Source organism: Sus scrofa, chromosome 15 (assembly GCF_054392235.1).
Source record: "Sus scrofa isolate SSC_HxYL_T2T_F1_AM1 chromosome 15, Sscrofa_HxYL_maternal_Yorkshire_Landrace_v2.0, whole genome shotgun sequence".
Taxonomy (NCBI): Eukaryota; Metazoa; Chordata; class Mammalia; order Artiodactyla; family Suidae; genus Sus; species Sus scrofa.
Window position 1 is genome coordinate 16,718,269 of NC_139397.1, and position 22,072 is coordinate 16,740,340.

At 42.1% G+C, this 22,072-nt stretch overlaps 2 protein-coding genes across 16 annotated transcripts in view; one reads left to right on the forward strand and one right to left on the reverse strand.

The window, feature by feature from the left end:
* LYPD6 (LY6/PLAUR domain containing 6) overlaps nucleotides 1-3,242 on the reverse strand; it is a 115,608-nt gene extending 112,366 nt beyond the window's left edge. For all 12 annotated transcript variants that reach the window (XM_084998661.1, XM_084998663.1, XM_003133259.6 and 9 more), the window contains exon 1: nucleotides 3,107-3,242. In XM_084998661.1, the coding sequence (XP_084854787.1) occupies nucleotides 3,107-3,154 (48 nt within the window). In that variant the 5' untranslated portion in view covers nucleotides 3,155-3,242. The remainder of the gene's footprint in view (nucleotides 1-3,106) is intronic.
* A 219-nt stretch (nucleotides 3,243-3,461) lies between these two features.
* The window catches only part of LOC106506169 (uncharacterized), a 241,299-nt gene continuing 222,688 nt past the window's right edge, over nucleotides 3,462-22,072 (forward strand). The window contains exons 1-3 of one of the 4 annotated variants that reach the window (XR_014829051.1): nucleotides 3,731-3,817; nucleotides 5,368-5,507; nucleotides 13,866-15,368. The gene's annotated coding sequence lies outside the window, so the exon portion shown is untranslated. Of the gene's footprint in view, nucleotides 3,818-5,367; nucleotides 5,508-13,865; nucleotides 15,369-22,072 lie in introns of all 4 variants that reach the window. The other 3 variants (XR_014829053.1, XR_014829052.1, XR_014829054.1) reach the window with 3 other exon arrangements.

Genomic DNA, 22,072 nt, shown 5'->3' on the forward strand with positions numbered 1-22,072 from the left:
TTTATTATTGTTTTGGGAATCCACTGCAAGGATTTTTCCGCACTCTTTTTTGGCTATCTCATTTTTAGTGTGCCTGGGATCTGTCACCCTTTTGGGCTTAATTTAATAAATTGACCCTTCAAATATTCCTATCTTCATTAATGCAAACAAAATTAATTCCACTCATCTTAATAAACATTGTACAATGTCACAAATAAATATTGTGAGCCATAGGTTCCTAAAAAAAGATTTACAAACTATGGGTTTTCAATAAAGAATCAGGTAGGCAGATATCTGTAACTCTGTATTGCTAGCTATGCAAGTAAAAACATGATTTGTCTTTAATCAGTGTCTTCTGTTGCATTTGCAAACTAGTTAATAAGGATTTCAAGACTTTTGATAAGTGGGATTTCTTTTCTAGAGTGGCTCTGGGTATATTTAAGGAATCTGTTTTGTCAATTCTTTTAAAATTTGAATGACACTGAGATAATCATTTATCAGGGATCATTGTAATTGTTTATTGAACTTATGAGGAGTTTCTGCTTACAGAGTGGGAGACTTACACATTTCTCAAACGCCTCTGCCACAATTAGTCATTTGATAATCCTGAAGCACTATCACAAGGACATCATTCTTCAGGGTTTTGATTACCTGCATATTTAACAACTCATTAATAAAAATAATATACCTATTTGAAAAGGACAGTCCCTTGAAAACCATTATTAGCTTTCTCCTTAAATCTTTACCAGCCCATGCCTTATAAGTGGTACTTAGCAAAAACCCAAGCCTTTTAGGAACAGTACATAATGGTCCCAAAGCTATGTGCTGAATAGTAAAAAGAGGTACAGAAATGAGACTAGGAAAGAAAGAAGCCCAGCATGAAGGTAAGAAGGGAAGGAGGGAGCCAGCAAGGGGAGAATTTGTGGGGAAAAAATAAAAGCAAAAAACTTGAACTCTGCTATTCACCTTGGAAAGGTCACTCAATTTCTGAAAGCATCAGTTGTTCCACCTGTAAAACGGGGGTGATAAAATATGACTTCCTTACAGATATTTTAATAGTAGATCTCAATGTGCCATGTAAACTGTACAATATGATGTGAAGTGTGGTTTGGTTTTTTTTAAACTTGGCCTTATTTGCTATAAACAGCCTCATTTATGCATTCTGTGTTGTAAACACTCATCTTAAAAAGACTGTCAACAACTTCAAAATGTAGACGTATGAACGGTATCAACCTTTTTTGGTTTGGAAGCATTCTGATATTTTTTTTTTTTTGCCTTTTCTAGGGCCACTCCTGTGGCATATGGGAGGTTCCCAGGCTAGGGGTCTAATCAGAGCTGTAGCTGCCGGCCTATGCCAGAGCCACAGCAACACAGGATCCAAGCCTCCTCTGCGACCTACACCACAGCTCACGACAATGCCGGATCCTGAACCCACTGAGCAAGGCCAGGGATCAAACCCGCAACCTCAAGGTTCCTAGTCAGATTCGTTAACCACTGAGCCACAATGGGAACTCCATTTTTAATATTTTTAACCCCCCCAAAAAAAAAACAGTTCAAAATTTTAACAGCTTTTATGTGCCTACCATCTCAGAAAGCTTACTGTGTGCTCTCAGGACTAGAGTTCTGGAATACCCTATTTTAAACAAGGAAGACTCTTTTAAGTCCTGTTTCAGTCTGGTGCCATTGGTCAAGGGGGAAACTAAAATGGAAAACAGATAGATGTTTTACATTTAAATGGATTTAACATAAATGTGCATTAAGCCATTTCATGGACAATTGCACAAATACCTTTTGCAAACTTGGTACACGTGAGCACATATACAGTAACCATTAATGTCTTCTAGAGAAATAAGGTGCAGATCCAAAATTTTAAACAGCTACTTTGAGCTCCTCTCACTGAAAAAAATGTAATGGCTTTAAGGGAATTGCTCTAATAATATCAAGACATCTGCAATGGCTGGCCAGAACAGAGCAGAACAGAGTGTATGTCACCGTAAGTCAATTTAACAAGAAATAAGCTTCCCCCTGGAGAATCTAAACTCCCTAGCCTCCCACAAAGAAAATTGAATTTTGGAGGTCACACCTTGGATAAGTTACCACAGGGAAAAGCTTAACATTCTTTTTGTCATTTGCTCTGGGAAGTCATTGCTATTCTACCAACAAATTCGCTACCAGAGTTTCTCCCTTCTCAACCCCCCAACCCCAAATTACAAGTCCTTGGAGAACCCTAGGAAATGGGAAATGATTTTGACACTTGAGATTCTAGGGACCACGCCGGATGCAATCATGCTCAAACATCAAGTTTTGAACCGTGCAGTGAGGTGCCCAGAGCAGGGACTGGGGGCGGGGAGCTGGTGAGATTGTGGCGAGGGTCACACCGAGTCAGATAAACCGACGCACAGAGAGCTTAAGACTAAAATAGGCTGTTTAACCAAATGTAATCAATGGAACTGCTCTTACTGGAGAGAAAAGCAGAGCACCAAGTCAAGCCCAGGCGAAGCCCCGGCTCCGTGGGTGAACTGCCCCCTCTCCGAGTCCCCAGAAAGGGTGGTTAGAGAGCCTCGTGCCTTCTGGCAATGGCTGGAGGCTCCACAGCTCACCGCCCCTCCCGCAGCGCCTCTGGATGGACGCAGCCGGGCCACTGCCACCGCCCACCCCCACTCCACCACACCCCTACCCCCGCCCGCCCCGCAGCAACATGTGGGGTTCTGCCACTTCGCTGCCTGGGTTCTCCCTTGTGCTGGAGTTCTTAGTGGACGCACGCTGGGCCCTGGGAAGGTGCTAAATTACTCTTGGGAAAGATTCATCCAGCGTTGAACTTGGCAGCTTCTGACATTTCCATCTCACCCCCAGCGCGCCAGCAAAACACACACGCACACACACGCCCCTCCAGGCTGCGCACAGTGCTGCTGCCCGCTCCGGGGCAAAACACCGGAGCGGGATGCAGAGGCGAGGACCCCAGTTCTGCTGGCCAGGAACGGGGAGCTGGGGGAAGGACTGTCCTAGCCCTGGGTAGTTCCAGGGACTCAAGCCACTCCGTGCTTGGCCCAGGCCCCACATTAGCTTGGGCCGCTGGCACGAGCCCCAGCTCCTTTTGTGTTCTCCCGGGAAGCCCGCCTCTACTCACCCGGGCTGCACGCGGATTCCGGCCGCCAGCGGCAGCCCGCTGCCCCATCCCACGAACACTGCGGCGCCCCCAGAGTGTGCAATGCGGAGCCCCGCCAGCGCGCGGCCAGAGCCGGGGAGTGCGAGGAGGGAGAGAGGGAGGGAGGGAAAGAGGGAGGGAACGCGGAGGGGAGGGACAGGGCGGCGGGGGGCGCCCGCGCCACTCCCACTCGCGCCGGGCTCTCGCTGCAGCCCGCAGCTGCTGCCCGCCTGCTCGGCCTCGCCGGTCGTGGGACCAATCAGCGCGCGCGGGGAGAGCCGATCTCTCCCCAGGCGAGCTCATTGGCTCGGTGCGCACAACCCAACTCCGAGGGCGTGGGCCTGAGCGCCAAGTGTGCAAACTCCCGCAGGCGAGAGCTGACTGCCGGGCGCAGGTGGGTTGCCTGGCTCCACGCTGCGACCGTCAGGGCGAGTGGCCGAGTTCCGCGGACGGAACCGGGAGGATGTGAGACCTGTCTTTGAAGTCTGCTCGCGGTGAGCGTTCAAAATCAGCAGTGTTTGCTCAGGTTGCACTGACCCTTTCCAGTGAGCGACCCCCTGCGCCGCTCGCTTCCTTGGCCAGTAGCTGAGTAAAGGAAAGCCTGGCAGTGTAAAACGGCCCCAGCCAAAACTTACTCCCCGCCACCCCCGGGGCCGTGAGAAACCCGCTGCACATAATAACCAGAACTGAAAAGTAAGTCGAACCCAGGGCAGACCTGGACCACTTGACTTTTACAATAAAAGACCCACACGGCGGGGCGGACCACGGAGTTGGGGAGAGAGTCGGGGCGGGGTGCTGGTGGCAGGTCCTCGTGAGGAAGTGGGAGTCGTGGGCTTTGGTGGGAGAATTCTTTGGTGGCAGAATTCTCCCACCTTCCGCCCTCAAATAAATTCTCCCACCCCTAACCTTTCTGCAGGCATTGATTTTTCTCCTCCCTGTTGTAAATCATGTTTGAGTCTCCTGGACCTTTCAATCCAGAACTTCAGAATGGAAGCGGAGCACTGCTCCACCCGCCTCTGCTCTGAGTACCGCTGAGGGTTGATTGAGTGGGGGTGGAGGCGGGTGACTATGGAAGGTCCCCAGGAAGGTCTGGAGGGAGGACTCAGCGGGTTCACCCAGGAGCTGGAAGCTTGCCCCCCGCTGCCCCACTTCCACCTGGTACCTGGCCTGCAGACTGCCTTGGCTGGGACAGCCCGCCCCGGTGGCTACTTTCGTCTTTGAGGCCCCTTTCTCTCCTCCTTGGCCTTTCTATTTTTCCAGCTTCTTTTCAGGCAGACCGCCTCTGAATCCCATTGCTTCTGTTCCTCCCCCTAATTCACTCCCTCTCAACATAAAAATATCCCTTTCCCCACTTTTTTGGAAACTTCCCTCTGATTTCCTCTATTTTGGAAGGGTCACAAATAATATATTTTTGGTTAACAGCTCCTGGACCTCAGAAAGGTTTTCTCTTACTTAGTTTATATGCACAGGTTCACACAAGCTCTAGGTTCAGGTGGGCAAAAATAATTAGCACTCCTTTAGAACATTTGGACACGGGAGATGATCGCTGCGGTGCTGCCTTCCTGCAGGGCTCAGCACATTGAATGAATTGAACATGAATTAATCAGACAGAACCTGGAAATGTCCCTCAGTGACTGGGTAGGTTACCTCTGCAAATCTGTTACTAATGAGGTCATGTCCTGGGTGTCATTGCTGCCCTTTATTTAGTTTCCAGGGATGACAGTTCTTTCTTCCGAAGTTCCCATCTATGTACCTAACTCACTTGAGATATATATATATATATATATATATATATATAAAATCAGCTCAGCATAGAACGACATTTGGGTTCAAAATTAAAGTCAATATATTAATGCAGTTCATGAGACTCTCATTTCCTGGTGGAGATAGAATCCTTAGGCTCTCTTTTCAAAAATGTATTTTAGAAGAATGATAGAAAGGTGCTCACAATGTCTCTGTGTGCTGAGATAACAGATGATTTGTTGTCTTCTTTATACTTTACTATATATTCTAAAGAATGTGTATTAATCAGGAAAAAAACTTTAAATATGTTAACTCCCTACATACAATACTTTTCAGGCATCAGAAGAGCTAAAAAATTCTCCTTCTACTTTACCCATTCCTATCTTATCAATCCCCAAGTCCCATAAATCCAGTCTTCTGGACTTAATGGGAATAGCTTTCAGGTCTGTCCCTTCTCAACCTCTCTACCGCTGCTGCCACACCCTTATCATCTCTTATAGGGCTTCATCAACAGTCCTAACTGCTCTGTGGTGTCATTGAAAAGCTTACAATCCTGGAGTTCCCTTCATGGCTTAGTGGTTAATGAACCCAACTAGTATCCATGAGGACATGGTTTCAATCCCTGGCCTTGCTCAGTGGGGTAAGTATCCAGCATTACTGTGACCTGTGGTGTAGGTCGAAGAGGCAGCTCAAATCCCTCATTGCTGTGGCTGTGGCTTAGGCCACAGCTCTGATTTGACCCCTAGCCTGGGAACCTCTAAATGCCACAGGAGCGGCCCTAAAAAGACAAAAAAAAAAAAAAAGCTTACAATCCTTTAGTACCCCCGACTCCAATGCTGTGGAGTTCAAAGTCATAATGGTTGATACAGCCCTTCCTTCCCATCTTGGCTGCTGCCTTCCACTTTGGCTTCATCTGCTGCCCCCACACTTCTCTACATAGGATGGTCCTAACCCACTGGGACTTTTTGTCCTTCCCATAAGTGTTATAAGACTTCATGTGCCCAAGGCTAAGACTATACAGTGCTGCAATGCTGCCCTTCTCCTCCTACCCACCCCCACCCAACCATCAAGTTCCTACCTCTGCTTTAAGACTTACTTCAAATGTCATCTTTTTAAATAAGTTGCATATTTAGCAACTTCTCCTCTCTGCACTTCAATAGCAAGCATTTTATTTATTCAACGATTGTTAATCCAGCTCCTGTTATGTGCCAGCCACAATGAAGAAAATATGTATCATATTTATACTCCTGGAGCAGACCATGAGAGAGACAAACATTAAGGCTAACCACACAAATAAATAATTGCAAACTGAGATAAGTGTGATGAAATAACTACCTGTGCTAAAAGAAGCATGGTTTACTTTGAACAGGTGCCACTATAGTTCTTCCCACATTGTGTTATAATCTGTTGATTTATTTGTCCAAAGCTCCACATCCCATCATATTCATCTTTGTGCCCTCATTCAGAACATGGTGCCTGGCTCACTATAGGTGCTCAGTAAAAATTTTTAAAGAAATAAGTGGATGAATAAGTAAATAGGTATTTGAAGCCCCCGAGAAGCATTTCATTTCATGTATTTACACACTATAATTGTACAAAATCTAAAAATCTTCAGTTTTAAAGATTTTAGACATCTTTAAAAATTAAAAGAAATCTTTACATATTAAATTCAAAAATTTTAAATTAATATTAAATTCAAAAATTTAGATCATTTGTCTCATATTCCATAACTGTAATCTAGTTCTCCCAGCAAAAATTATCTAATTTCTTCTTGTTTGATGTCACATTTAGGAGACTTAGCTAATGTACTATTTATAGATAATCTATTATTACTAGGAGGAATTTATTTTTTAGTTTTTTTATAAATTTGGCTTATAAATTGGCATATAAATATACAATTGTAAGATACACAGCACAGTCCATAAAGGACAAATAAACTGGACTTTATCAAAATTAAGAATGTTTGCTCGTCAAACAAAAGTGTTGAAAGAATGAGAAACAACCACAGACTGGGAGAAAATATTTGTAAATTATATATCTGACACAGGACTTGCAGCCAGTATATATAGAGAACTCTCAAAATTTAACAATAAGAAAACGATCAACTAAATTTCTTTAATGGACAAAAGATTTGAATAGGTATTCTTCCAAAAAGGATATACAGATGACAAATAGTATAAGACAGCTCAGTATCACTAGTCATTAATGAAATGCTAATTAAAACTACAATGAAATACTACTATATATTTATGTAATGTAAAAAATTGATAATACCGGAGTTCCCGTCGTGGCGCAGAGTTAACGAATCCGACTAGGAACCATGAGGTTGCGGGTTCGATCCCTGCCCTTGCTCAGTGGGTTAACGATCCGGCGTTGCCGTGAGCTGTGGTGTAGGTCGCAGACGCGGCTCGGATCCCGCGTTGCTGTGGCTCTGGCGTAGGCTGGTGGCTACAGCTCCGATTCAACCCCTAGCCTGGGAACCCCCATATGCCATGGGAGCGGCCCAAGAAATAGCAACAACAACAACAAAAAAAAGACAAAAGACAAAAAAAAAAAAATTGATAATACCAAATTCTGATGAGGATGCAGAGCAACCTAAACTGTTATACATTGCTGATGGAATGCAAAATGATACAGCCACTCTAAAAATAGTTTTCACAGCTTTTATAAGTTCATTATACCATTATACATATGGCCCTATTTTCCATTCCTGGGTGTTTACCAAAGTGAAATGAAAGGCTATATTCACACAAAAAGCTCCAAGCAAATATTTATAGCAATTTAATCATTAAAAGTTTTTTTTTTTTTTTTATGGCCACACCCATGGCAGATGGAAGTTCCTGGTCCAGGGATTGAGTTTGAGCTCCAGCCGCAGCAACACCAGATACTTTAACCCACTGCTCAGAGCAGGGGATTGAATCCACACCTCTGCAACAATCTGAGCTGCTACAGTCAGATTCTTAAACCCCCTGTGCCATGGAAGTAAGTCCTAATCACCAAAATATTTTTTTTGATTTTTTGAAGAAATTATAGTTGATTTACAATATTGTGCCAATTTCTGCTGTACAGCAAAGTGACCCAGTCGTGCTATATATGTGTTCGTTTTCTCATATCATTTCCCATCATGTTCTATCCCAAGAGATTGTACACAGTTCCTTGTGCTATACAGTAGTACTTCATTGCCCATCCATTCTAAATGTAATAGTTTGCATCTACTAACCCCAAACTCCCAGTCCATCCCACTCCCTCCCCCTTCCCCCTTGGCAATAACAAATCTGTTCCCCATGTTCTGTGGGTCGGTTTTGATTCTGCAGATAGACTTGTTTGTGCCATATTTTAGATTCCACGAATAAGTGATAGCATATTGCATTTGTCTTTCTCTTTCTGACTTGCTTCACTTAATATGAGAATCTCTAGTTGCATCCATGTTATTGCAAATAGCATTATTTTGTTCTTTTTTATGGCTGAGTAGTAGTCCATTTTGTATATGTATCATATCTTCTTAATTCATTCATCTGTTGATAAACATTTAGGTTGTTTCTATGTCTTGGCTATTGTAAATAGTGCTGCTGTGGACATTACAGCTGTATGTATCTTTTTGAATTGTAATTTTGACCAGATATATGCCCAGGAGTGGGATTGCTGGATCATATGGTAGTACTACATTTAGTTCCTTAAGGAACCTCCATGCTGTTCTCCATAGTGGTTTCACCAATTTACATTCCCACCAAGAGTATAGGAGGTTCTCTTTTCTATTTGTTATTTGTAGACTTTTTAATGATGGCCATTCTGACCAGTGTGAAGTAGTACCTCATTGTAGTTTTGATTTGCATTAGCTAATCACTAAAATCTTGAAACAACTCCAAAGTCCCTCAACTTGGGATAGATGAACAAAATGTAGTACATCCATAGAATGGAATACTCCTCAACAGTGAAAAGATCAATAGGCGGTTGATACAAACAACATTATGTACCCCAATGCACTATGTTAAGTGAACAAAAACAGACTCAAAATCTAAATGTATATACTGGTTGGGAATGGCAGCACAGCAAGATAAAAAGACTGGAGGTTTATTGTGGTGATGGACCTGCAGTTCAAGGTCTGGATGATTTATTTATATAAGGCATTGTTTAAACCATTTTTACTTCAAATTTTCTGTCACGCAGAGCTAAAGCTCATTTTACCTAATATAATGAGTGCATAAGTTAATCATTAATGAAAATCCCACTAAACAGTCTTCATAGAGAAGAAACTATCTTATTTAATGAAATATCACCAATGCCTCACACAATGCCTGTAAACAGAGTGGGTACTCAATAAATACTAGTTAAATGAATGTACAGATAAGAAGGAAGATAAAGTGGGGATTTTACAAGACTATAAAAAAATTTCCCATTCAGATGAGTGTTTTCTCCTTCAAAGTAGCTGCTTTGTCACATTACATTTTTCATTCCAGTGATGCTGCTCCTATTTCAAAATATATTCCCTTCCCCTTTCTACTTATTAAAATATTGCCCTTTCTTTAAGTATCCTTAAATAAATTATTCACTTTCTTCTCTCAATGAACAAACAATAAATTTAATATGTCTTAACATTCTACTGATTTTTCAATATTCCAGGTAGTATCTAGTTTATATTTTTTTTCTCTATAACAAATATTAGAAGTTTATATAACAGGCACACAGTAGAAATAAAAATCCAGATTTTATGCAAAGCTTGAGAGATTTTGGCTCAAAAGCCCATCATATTTCCAGATGTATCACTAAAAGTAATTTTCATTTATTGGACACTGATGGTTGACATTAAACTCTTGAAATATCATTAAAATATTTCTACTCTAACCAGTTTGCACAGTCAAGTGACTTTTTAAAAAATCACTTACTGCTAAGCAGTTATGGAATTTATTATAAGAACTCAATTTTCTCCACCAGTTTTTCTACTAGGAAACAGTAATCTTGACTGCAGCAGAGACCCCTCAGTTGCTTTAAGACATCAATCAGTTTTATACCTGGTAGGACTTTTTGCATAAACACAGATGCCACCCTACTTAGAATTGACACTAATTTTTTCCCATAAATAGAATTGTCTCCTAATTATACCATCTGATAATGAAAGTTGGAGATTAAGGAGAGGAAGTTGTGAGGCAGATATATGTAAGCTAAACAGGATATTATATACTATTATGTTCTAATAAAGAATCAATCCAAGAAGGTCTAAAAGTTTCATGGCCTTTATTTTTCCCAGTGTCTATCACTGTACCTGAGATAATCTACTAGTGGTTGAATCTTTGCCCCTCTGATCTTACTTCTATAATGAGCCCCCCCCCCAAAAAAAAAGAGGAGTTCTGCCATGACTCAGTGGCAACGAACCCGACTCGTGTCCATGAGGATGAGGGTTCAATCTCTGACCTCACTCAGTGGATTCAGGATACAGCATTGCCCTGAGCTGTGGTGTAAGTAGCAGATGCAGCTCAGATTCTGAGTTGCTATAGCTGGAGGGCAGGCTGGCAGCTGTAGCTCCGATTGGACCCCTAGCCTGGGAACTTCCATATGCCACACTTTTGGCCCTAAAAAGCTAAATACATACATACATACAATTTCAAGAGGTTGGGTTTCCATCATCTCATCATCTTTTTCCCTCATTCCCATTGCTGATGCCTAAAATTCCAAAATCAGAGCACATTTCCTTAGCCAGATCGCAAAGAGGCTTTTTCTCAAATTGCCTGCTAATTTGAGCCATGGTAGTGGCTGCCTAGACCACTGTACTGACAAGGATCACAAGGTCAATCTGTAGGACTGAGTCACAAACCTTTGGTGAAGAAGAACAATTATAACTTCAATTTTGGACACATGAAGATTGGCGGGGTTGTAGAACATCCGGATAAGGTTTCTCAAGAGGTAGCTGGATATGTGGATCCAAAGTTCAAGAGAGACATACATTTTTGAGACAAGTATAAAGTTTAAACTCTCTCTAGTCCTCCCTTGTGCTCATAGCAGACATGTGTTTGTTCATTCTGAGACCTCACTTGGTCTCAGCACCCTTCCAAGTTCTCTATTCCTCTAGTCACCACCAAAAGGTAGTTGCTGGAACAAAAGATGAAAAGCATTTTTATTACACATGGTAGAATTAATCCAGGCTTAGCACTTTGTGGGTTAGTACAACTGGACAGTAGCTGCGGAAATTGTTTATGCTAATGAGGGAATTATTCAAGTGACTGACCATGTTGTCTAGGTTGAGTAAAAAAGGGGAAAAAAATGGACTTAAAATGAATTTTTTCCCTCATCAACCTCGGGAATTGGAACCACCATAATTCCCTGTCCTTGTGTTAACCAGTTCTTGGATCAGGCATACTTTCCTTTCCCTATGTTAAATATTCCTGGGACCCAAAAACAATTGCCCAGCTCTTTGCCCTGGGGAATACTTACTCCTGGAAAATAAAACTGTGAGCATATTAAACTGCTTGCATTTCAGAGCTAACTTCTCATTAAGTGAGTACTTCCAGACTCTCGCCTTGCTATGCCTTCCAAAAGTATTATGTCATAGATTGCCCATTCCAACCAGTCCCTGCTTTTCAAGACTTGCCTAGAAATCCCAGCTCCAACTCTACAAAGTTCATAAATACCTATGGCAATAAAGGTAGGGAACTCAGATGAGAACAGAGGCTATTTATTCAGAATCTGCTATAGCAAGAGATTTCAGCCACCATCACTTGCATTTGGCAGAGACTAAACACAAGCAGAAAAGTGGTGAAGATTTGTAATTAAAAAAAAAAAAGGATGATTTCTGGTATGCTCTGATTGGAAGTTGTAATGGAGAAACTGGAGGTAGGCTAACTAGAAGCAGGGACTGCTATGTTATTGGTTTGAAAAGCATATTTGGCTTTCTCTGGTTAGTCCTGAATTTGGGGTAGGGGTGCAAAATTAGAGGAGCTATCAGTCATTGACCAGTCTGGACCAATTTAGGCCAGTTGCTGCAGAAATTGTGGTTTGGCTTACTGGGCTGGTTGTTACAGAAGCTGTGGATCAGAGCTCTATTGTTATACACGATTTGGCCACTGTGTATTTGTATGTTCAGTCTTCTATATCCTTCCCTAATTTTCTGATTTTGAGTCTCTACTTAGTCTGTCCAGGAGATGTTGCCCATGTTGCAGCAGAGCTAATAAATTTAGCTTTGCTTGATCTATTGGTATTTCTGTGGTCTTCTGAAGAGTACTATATGCTGGATGCTATATAGCTATTTTCTTCCCCTTTCTCCCAATGAGACTTTACTTCTAACAAGAAAACAGGAATCTCCAATAAGATCATCTAGTTCTCTAGAAACACACCTCTGCCTGTTGCCCTCTGCACAGTGTTTGGCTGTCCAGACTTGGGAGATCCTTGAGTGACACAGGCTCCTGGGATCCCAGCAGCCAGTCCTTCCTCTTTGGTGGAAAGCACAAGGCACAGTCTCACAGGTCTAACACAAAAGTGCCCCTTTGCCAACATTCTCCAAGACTGGTAGACTGAGCAGATGTAGAGGTGTCCTAGGACTGACACTGTGAAAGTACACAGAGTAATCAAATGAGGAAATGTTAAAGTTCCCTGGAATCCTGTCTTCAAAGCATAGCAATGCAAATAGCCATGTGTTTTGCTGACAGAGCAAATTCATTCTTTTACCAAATAGCTATTCAACAAATGGTACATACTAGAAGCTGAAAAGACAATGATGAGCAAAACAAAAACATAGCTGATACGGTGTCTCATTGAGCTTTCAGTCTAGCAAGGGACAAAGTCATTGATCAAATAATCTAACATGTAAATGTGAAATATGAGAGTGTTAACAGAGGAAATTGGGAGCCTCAGAAGGTTACGCTTGAGGGATTAAACATCCAACTTACTTCTTCAAATAATGTGCCCATGCAGAAGGTATTCATAACAAGATATTAAAAAACTCATCAAAAAATCATTAGTAGATCTCTGCTTCCAGCTAAGATGGAACAGCAGGGACTAAATTTACCCTCCCACTGGAAACAACCAAAAAATGGACAATATCTGTGTGAAACAATGATTTGCAAGATACTGAGCATCAGACAAGGAAGAACAGTGATCCTTGAGGGACAGAAAACATTAACCACAAAGTATTCATTTACTTGGCCAGTTTCCTCACTGTTGGGGTTGAGTGGGAACCTTTTAACTTCCCCTACTAACTAACAGAACAGAGTGGACTCTGAGGTAATTAGTTAAAATTTGAGGTGTCGATATAAACTTATTTTAAATTTAGATATAGAAAAGTTATGCATATACATGTGTATATGCATGTGTGTGTATATATATATATATGGTTGTGTTTGTTTTTATATAAATATATTTATTGAAGCAGATATTGAAGCAGTAAAAGGTATAGATATAAACTTTCCCCTCTAGTTCTGTTCATTGACAGGGACTAGAAGCAACCACATCCTGTACAATAAGCACACCTAACACAAGATCTTGGTTTCTAAATTCCATTCTGCACAGAAGTACATGGGGCACCTTATAAAAATGGCTGATTCCTGGGTTGGGGCATGGAAAGTAGAAAATTGAGCCTGGAACATCCTTCTGTGATAGAGAGTACAGAAAGTCTCAAATAACAAGGAGGACATGTCAAAAGGATACAGGAGCCAGCTTAAAGGGGCTGCCACTGGCCATATCTGGAACAATTGGAACATTAAAATAAATAATAACAGCGAAAGATTATGATCAGTTCAATAAAATGAGAACAATAACAAGTAATAGTATATAACTTATATAATTACATATAAATATATAAATAATAAAATAATAAGAAAGGCAGTTCAAGCCTCCTACTCTCCCACCTTGAACCCACCTTGAACTTGGGCAAGTAATTCTACTTCCCTAAACTTTAATTTCTTCCCGTATAAAATGGTGCCTAAAATTGTGGTTTAAGGGTTAAATGAGACAGGTAAGAGAAGAGCTTTGGAAACAAAGTATCTAAGCAGGCGTTATATGTTATTCCTAGGACTTGTTTGCAAGAACAGTTTACAGCAGCACCTAAGAATACTACATTAAGAGTGAGTTGCTGCTAGACTACTTCACTGTAATCCTGGTGAGCGAGAAGCCTTACGGTGCGTGCTGCGTGTATGTGCGTGCTCACTGGCGAGCGGGCGGGTGAGGTGGAGGTGGGAATGGAATCGTCATGCTCAAAATGCAGCGATAATATTGAAGAACCGTGAAGCAAAGGTGGTGGCTCTGAAAGCTAAGAGTTAAGAGCAAATGAACATGCAACTGGGAGAGAGTGAACAGCAGGGCCTTTGAGATCTGGCTGTGTGTGATGTCAATGCTCCCATACCACTGCCACATCTCCAAAGTTCCCATGGGGTGATAGGTCGTCTTGAATTTGCTAATTCTGATGACAGCCAAGGAAGTTAGTTTAAAGTTCTTGGGTACTTTTGTGGGGTGTGTCTTCTCTGCTCTTCCCAGTTCACCGGTTTCTACACTTCTGAGTGATAGGCATGTCTCCAGCTCTAAGCATGGGGTGGGTAATGTTTTTTAGCCAGAGCATCTAGAGCCCCCACGGCAAGAGGGTGGAGAATGAAAGTATGGATAGGGTCATCACAGAACCAGTAACGCCCAGAAAAAACCATTCATCTTTGATGGTTGCATATAAAACTCCCTACTAAAGGATCAGTAGGTAGGTTTGAGAAGCTGGAAATTTCACTTCATCAGTCCCTGGCACCATATATGGAAGTACTTTAAGACTTAGACTTTAAATGACAGTGATCCTATGGATATCTTTACCACTCTTTAATACTGCTCACCCCCTGAAGCCCCTTAGGAAGAGGGGGTTCAGTTCATAAAATCCTGGTAGCACCCAGCAAATGTGGGGGCCTTGGCTTTCTGAGCTTGAAGCTCTCTTTGGTTCAGTCATTGCAGGCTCCTGCTAAAGTGTAATTCTCAAAAAGTTAGAAGACTTGACTCCACAAAAGACATAAAATGAATATATGTCAAAGATCTGATTCAATTCATTAGTTAATAGGAGAGAAATAAGATATTAAAAGTAATCCAAAGGGCACTTGAGAAATGGGAGTGTGTGTGTGTGTGTGTGTGTGTGTGTGTGTTTGTGTACATAGTAAAGAAATATTAAGATAAGATTTCTGGATACAAAACTGCCTCATAAACTATAACTTAAAAATTATCTTTTCCACAGAACACAAATTGTTCATATTTAACTTCAAAAAATCTGTAAGTTAATACGGACCTATAATTCATAATAAACACTAACTGCAATTAAATAGTCCATTTCTCTAATCTTTGGGTGGTCTGGCCCCTGTGTGGCATAGAAAGGATAGGCTGCCCACCTTTCCCCTCATCTCCAAGTTTTAGATAATTTTGGTGATATTCCCTAAGAGAAGGAGCCATGCAGCAGTGCTGAGAGTCATGGCGAAATGGGTGTTCTGATGGTCCGTCTTCCAGCCAGGGAGTTGCCACGGCTTCACCCAAGATGCCAGCACCACTTACCAAGGTAAGGCTGCCTTTTCTCAGAAATAGCACTTCTGGAGTTCCCAGAAGTGGAAATGAATCTGACTAGCATCCATTAGGATGCAGGCCTCACTCAGTGGGTTAAGGATCTGGCGTTACCATGAGCTGTGGTGCAGGTCGCAGACATGGCTCGGATCCCACATTACTGTGGCTGTGGTGTAGGCCAGCAGCTATAGCTCTGATTTGATCCCTAGCCTGGGAACCTCCATATGCCCTGGGTGCAGCCCTAAAAAGACAAAAGACAAAAGAAAAAAAAAGACAAAAGACAAAAAAAAAAAAAAGAAAAGAAAGAAATAGCACTTTCTTAGGATGAGGGTTTAGTTCAAATTTTGCCTAAATCTAAGGGGCACATGGGAGTCAAGAAACTTGTGGCTAAATGTGTTTTAAAAATTATGATTTGGGGAGATTCTCATTGTGGCACAGTGGGTTAACAATCTGACTGCAGTGGCTCAGGTTCAGTTTGCTTCAGAAGCATGGGCTTGATACCTCACCCATCACAGTATGTTAAGGATCCAGCATTGCCACAGCTGCAGCCTAGGTCACATGTGCAGCTCAGATCTGATCCCTGGCCTGAGAACTTCCATATGCCAAGGGTGCAACAATTTTAAAAAAATATGATTTGGAAGAAATACAAAGAAACACAAAAGGGTGCTCACTTCATCCATTTGCCTAAGTTACCAAAGGATTAAGGGATTATTTCTACAAACTCAAATGAAAACCCTAATGACCTCGAAATGAAGAAACTTAACGGAAAAAGGAGATATATTTTAAGGAGATAATATAATTTATTGAGGTGGCAGATGGATGAGAAAACCATGATGAGGCCTAGAAAAATCCAGAAATTAAAACATCAATCCTGGGAAAATGACAAGTTGCCTGTGCTATTTTAACAGCTCTTCAAATAAATTATTGTACAGGGACCCAAGACTACAGAGGCCAGTAGAGCAGAGTAGCAGATATCCCAGGTTTTTCCATGTGATCATTCAGTCAATTTTTCTAAATAGATGAAAACAATATATGCAAAAATAAATTGAAAGTAGAGCAGGCAAAGCAGGGACAGCTTGTCTCTGCTCCTCTTGGCATCAGTTGGGGCCGCTGGTAGGAGGACTGGCAGCTGGAACCACCTGAAACCTTGCTCACACACGTCCAGTCAGTGGCTGCCCTCTGTGACCTCTGCTGGGTTCACAGCACCTACTCCTGCAGGGCTGCTTAGCTTCCTCACAATATGGTAGCTGGCTACCAAGGGCAAGCCTCCCAAGAGAGAGACAAGGGGAGCCCTTTCTCATGGATAGCCTTTTGTGACTTAGCTTCAAGAGTCATGCTGTATTGCTTTTGCCAACATTTACTAGTTCAAGGCAAATTACTAGATTCCACTGTTTGATAGGAGAACTGTCAAGGAATTTGAGAGCATGTTTTAAAACCACCACGATGATGCCTTATTATTAATCTTTTTTCATTTATTATACTGTGCTCTGTAACTATGGTAGTAGTGATGAGAGTTCAATCTGAAAACTCATGTTTTTTAGTGTAGAGAAATTTTATTGATTTGAAATTGTCCTATCCTTTATTTTCTGTTTTTTTTTTTTTTTTTTTTGGAATGCCTACTAGATTTTGGCCCTCCTAATCTGTCCTCTAATTTTCATATCTCTTCTCTATTTTCTCTCTGTTTGTTCCAGTTTAAGGGAATTTCCTTCAATTTTAACTTCCAAGCCTTTGGTCATGTTTTAAAATTTCTGCTAACTTATTTTTCATTTCTAAGAGCTCTTTTTAGTCTTCTGTTCTGATTTTCTGGTAGCCTGTTTTTGTTACTCAGATACAGCATCTCTCATTTCTCTAAGGATATTTATTAATTCAGCTTTTTATTATTAAGAAATTCATACATATGCAAGCTTAGAATAATATGATGAACACCCCTCCCCACATACACTCATCAGCTAAAAGGTAAGCCAAAGCAAAAGCTGCCATGCTGGAATCAAGGGGTTCAGTGAAAATCTGGATTCTAAAGCTGAGATCTCAGCCCTTTTTCCATGCTCAGGCATCAGACGCCTGGAAGACATGTTAACCCTCTGTGGGTTTCCCAGGGCTTCCATAACAAAGTGTCGCAAGTTGGGTGGATTAGAACAGCAGAAAGGTATTCTTGCACAGTTATGGACGGTAGAGGTCCAAGAGCAAGGTGTCCTTCTGGAGGTCTCTGAAGGAGAGTCTGCTCTGTGCCTCGCTCCTAGCTTCTGGTGCTTCCAGCAATTCTTGCATTCCTCGACTTGTAGAAGTGTCACCCCATCTCTGCCTCCTTCATCACAAGGTCTTCTCCCTGTGTGTCTTCTGTCTCCTCTGTTTTCTTTCTTGGAGGACAAGACACCCTCCTTGGATGAAGGCTCACCCTAATCCAGTATGGTATTATTGTAACTAATTACAAAGACATATTTTTCAAATAAGGTCACATTCTAGGACTTCAGGAATCGTGACTTCAACATAGCTTTTTGGGAGCACAATTGAACCCATAACACTCCCTGTTGTAGGAGATGAGTTCAGGTAGTGGGCTTCAATGAACTCTTTCAAGCTCCTGCTTTTTCCCAAGTCAAGGAGCACTGGAGCCTTGCCTTTCACATCTTCCCCTTTTAGAATCTAAATCTTCTGGCAAACATATTCAACAGCGCCCTTCTATGACTATTCTCAAGTGCGTGAATGTATTTCACTTGTGAGTACTCCCTTGATTAAAAACCTTAAAACATTTCCTGCCGTTCCACCCTTAACCCACACACGTTTTTAAAATCTGCCAATCAGTTTTAAGTCCGTTTTACAAGGATTTAGGAATGTGGTATCTCTCTAGTTTGTCTTTAAAAGCCCAAGCTGAAACTTGAAAGAAAAGTTAGAGTATAAGGATAACCTTCCAATTACTTAGCAAATTATGTTTTTGTTAAGTATCTGTCATTTTCTCACACAGATACATGAACACACATGTCTTATTGTGGATTTATAGCCTTTGTTGCTCTAAGCCAGGAATTGCCCATGTGTGCAGGAATGTGTGGTGACAGCGGTGGCCTCACACAGATTTCACATCCCTTGCCCTCTTTTATAATTAAAATGCAAGTACCATTGGGTGGGTGGAATTCTGAGTAAAATAGTCTTTCAAACATAAGCCAAATTTCTGCTGTTGTTTCGTGAGTGAGCCTTAGGTCTGTTGGGAAGTACTGGGTGGCTCAAGTGCTTGGCTGTATTTCTTCTGCAGATGTCACACCTTGTCCCCAGCCACCCCTTCTTTGGTAAGAACACCCTGCAGGCATTTGTTCCCTTTGAGTAAATGCCTCTCTCCAAAGAGCCTTTCTACAGGATAAAACATGTTTCGTACAAAGTCCATTCCTGATTCAATGAAAGGGCAGAAAGAGCATTCTTCCCAGAGGTAAATGAGGGCTCTGAAGTGTAGAGGATACAAAGTTTTGTGTGCCCACCCCCACCCCCATCCCCCAGCTGCATGTTATCAAAGTGAGGATTCCTGTTGCTGAATCATTAACAGCTGATGGTGTGCATTACAAAATTGAAAAGAAAAAATGGGAGAACTAATAAGTGTTTTGGTCGACAGATACAGGAGCCTTGCCATACAATGGAATAAAAGAGCCTGGAAAGAGATGTAATTTTCTGTTTTTCTTCACTCTCTGCCTGGGGCAGTGTAGCCCATGCCTTTGAACAAGGTCAGGTGCATTTTGCATGCCCGTGGTTTGAAGAGCATTGAAAGATTCCTGGAGGGGGTGTATCCCCAGTAACAAATGGCTCTGTTGAGGGAAGAGAAGGGACCCCACACAGGTTGCCTCTTTATCTTCCCAAAGTAGAGGCCCTGCAGGCTCTTAACTAGCTGGGGTGGGTTAACACCTGCTTGGAGAAAGAATGTACTCCTCTCTGGTCACAGGTAGCTGACTTCCTGATGGGCAGGCCTAGAGGCCTTCTCTCTCTTCCTCTCACTGGGAATATTTCTTTCTCCATTTCTCTGGGAAATGGATAGTAGGCAGCTATGCCACGTTTCCAAGCTGAAAGATCAGTAGGCGCTAACTCTGAAAGCACGTGGCAAGAAAAGAAATACAACCAAAAATATCAAATGTGTACATAACTTGTCTATTGAATATAGCTGTCCATTTTTGTATTTCAACATTATGTTTGGATGTATAAATATTTTTATTAAGTGTCACGATGCACTAGATTGGAGGAATTAAGGAAATTTGAGATAGGTGAAGTAAATCAATCTGGTAATTGGTGTTTATTGAGGTTTTCTGTGTGTGGCTATCAGAAAATGTGTCATTTGGGGAATACTTTAATGATAAGTCAGGGTTTCTGCTGTCAGGCAGTTAGCAGATTGTCTTGGAGAACAGGACATGCACACACATAACATTTCTAACAAATCAATAAATACCAACTTGTATAATGTACTGAAAGCACTAATAGGAGATTTAAATGCTCAGGCTCTGCCAAGTGGAGGAGTAAATAGGAGTCAGTCATGGTAGAGGGTGTGGATCTTACTCCAGAGACTTGGGGTTGGAAAAAATGTCATTTCTTTACCATTTCAAATGAAGTAATTCAGACTTTTATAATGATCAACAGGCAGTGAGTTCACCTGTCTACTCTGAATGCATAGCAATGACAGATGAAATATCTAAAAGGCAAGAATAAAGGGAGGAAGGAAGGAAGAAGGGAGGGAGGGAGGGAGGAAGGAAGGAAACCAGGAAAACTCAGCTAGACTCTGATATGAGATTAGACCTCTATGGACCAGACGTAAAAGGAAAACACAAACTGATGTTGTCTAGGCTCTGGAAGGAGGCACTACTGACTGGGAGCTTGGTCCCTGTGGGACAAGGAGTTCTAAATGTGAATGAGGCCTGGAGCAGGGCCAGGTTTCCTGTTTGATGCCAGAGGCAGAGAGAGCTTTCCCTCCACTGGGACTGTGGCTTCAGATACAGCTCTGAGCCTGAGGAGACAAAGGGCAAAGACAATGTGTTACTCCCAGGAACGGAGCCAACTGCCTACACTCTGTAAATGGATCAGCCATATCCCTCAATGGTCCCTAGGGGCAGTACATCCCAAGCTCAATTGTAAAACCTGGTTCTGGTTTAGGAATAGGAAGGCTGGGTTAGACAGCCGGTCAGGAAGGGAAAAATTTGCAGGGGATACTCAAAACAAGCCTGCAAACCAAAATTCCGACACACAGGCAAAAGGACTAATTTCACAAAGGACAGCCAAGAAACAAGACTTGGAAGAATAATTCACTCCAAGTGAAGTTCATCTTAGAGAATCTTCTGAAAAGATGTCAGCATAAATTTGTTGAGATTGTTCGAAGAAATAAATATCCATTTATGATTAAAGAAATACATTATGGAACAGAAATAGGCACAAATAAAATGAAAATGAAACAAATTCAATCATCCTTTAAGTTCCCACATTGCTAGAAAAGCTAGGGACCAACTTGGGTCAATCAGTCTCTTTTGCCTCCTGAGGAAGCTGTAATAGTATGTACAGAAGATCTGTATCACTGGTCCCGCCAGGTCGTTGCTCATATCCTCGCCGTCCAGGTCCTTCCATCCTCCATGATAACTTGGCCACTTGAGTCACGGGGCAGGAATCATGCTGAAGCTGAAAGCCTTCCTGTCCAGGGTAGAGCTGTCCTTGCTTGCATCCCGTCCGAAGTCATGTCATTGAACAGAGTGCCTACCACTCTGGAAATTCCTATTACTTTGATGTTTAAAATACACAGATTCTCAGGCCCTTCCTGGAAATGGTGATTCCCCACCCCTGGGTCAGGGCTTGTGTTTCTAACAAGCTCCCTTATGATTCGTATGCAGCAGGCCCAGCATTTAGCAAACACTGATGTCACAGGGATGTTGTTTACAGTCTTCATTTGTCAAGTGATGAAACCAGGCAGGACCAGAGAGAACAGTGATAGCCCAGGTCTCACAGCTTACCGTGGAAGAATAAGGCCCAATCCTTTCTTTTTTTTTTTTTTTTTTTTTTTTTTTTTTTTGTCTTTTTGCTATTTCTTGGGCCGCTCCTGCGGCATATGGAGGTTCCCAGGCTAGGGGTCTAATCGGAGCTGTAGCCACTGACCTACGCCAGGGCCACAGCAACGCGGGATCCGAGCCGCGTCTGCAACCTACACCACAGATTGTCAACCCACTAAGCAAGGGCAGGGACAGAACCCGCAACCTCATGGTTCCTAGTCGGATTCGTTAACCACTGCGCCACGACGGGAACTCCCCCAATCCTTTCTTCTGCTTGTTTTGGATTTAGTTCCTTCTTCCTTTCTAGCTTCTTAGATAGAAGCTGAAGTCACTGATTTGAAGTCTTTCTTTTATTCTAATATGGAAGTTTAGGGCTAAAAATTTCCTAGTATTGTTTTAGTGGAATTCAACAAATTCTGATATATTGGGTTCATTTTCTTTTTTTTTTTTTTTTTCCTAGGGCCGCACCTGTGGCATGTGGAGGTTCGCAGGCTAGGGGTTTAATTGGAGCTGTTGCTGCCGGCCTACACCAGAGTCACAGCAATGCCAGATTCAAGCCGGGTCTGTGATCTGCGGTTAAGCAACTCCGGATCCTTAACCCACTGAGCAAGGCCAGGGATCAAGCCCCCAACCTCAAGGTTCCTAGTCGGATTCGTTAGCCACTGAGCCATGACAGGAACTCCATATTGGGTTCATTTTCATTCAG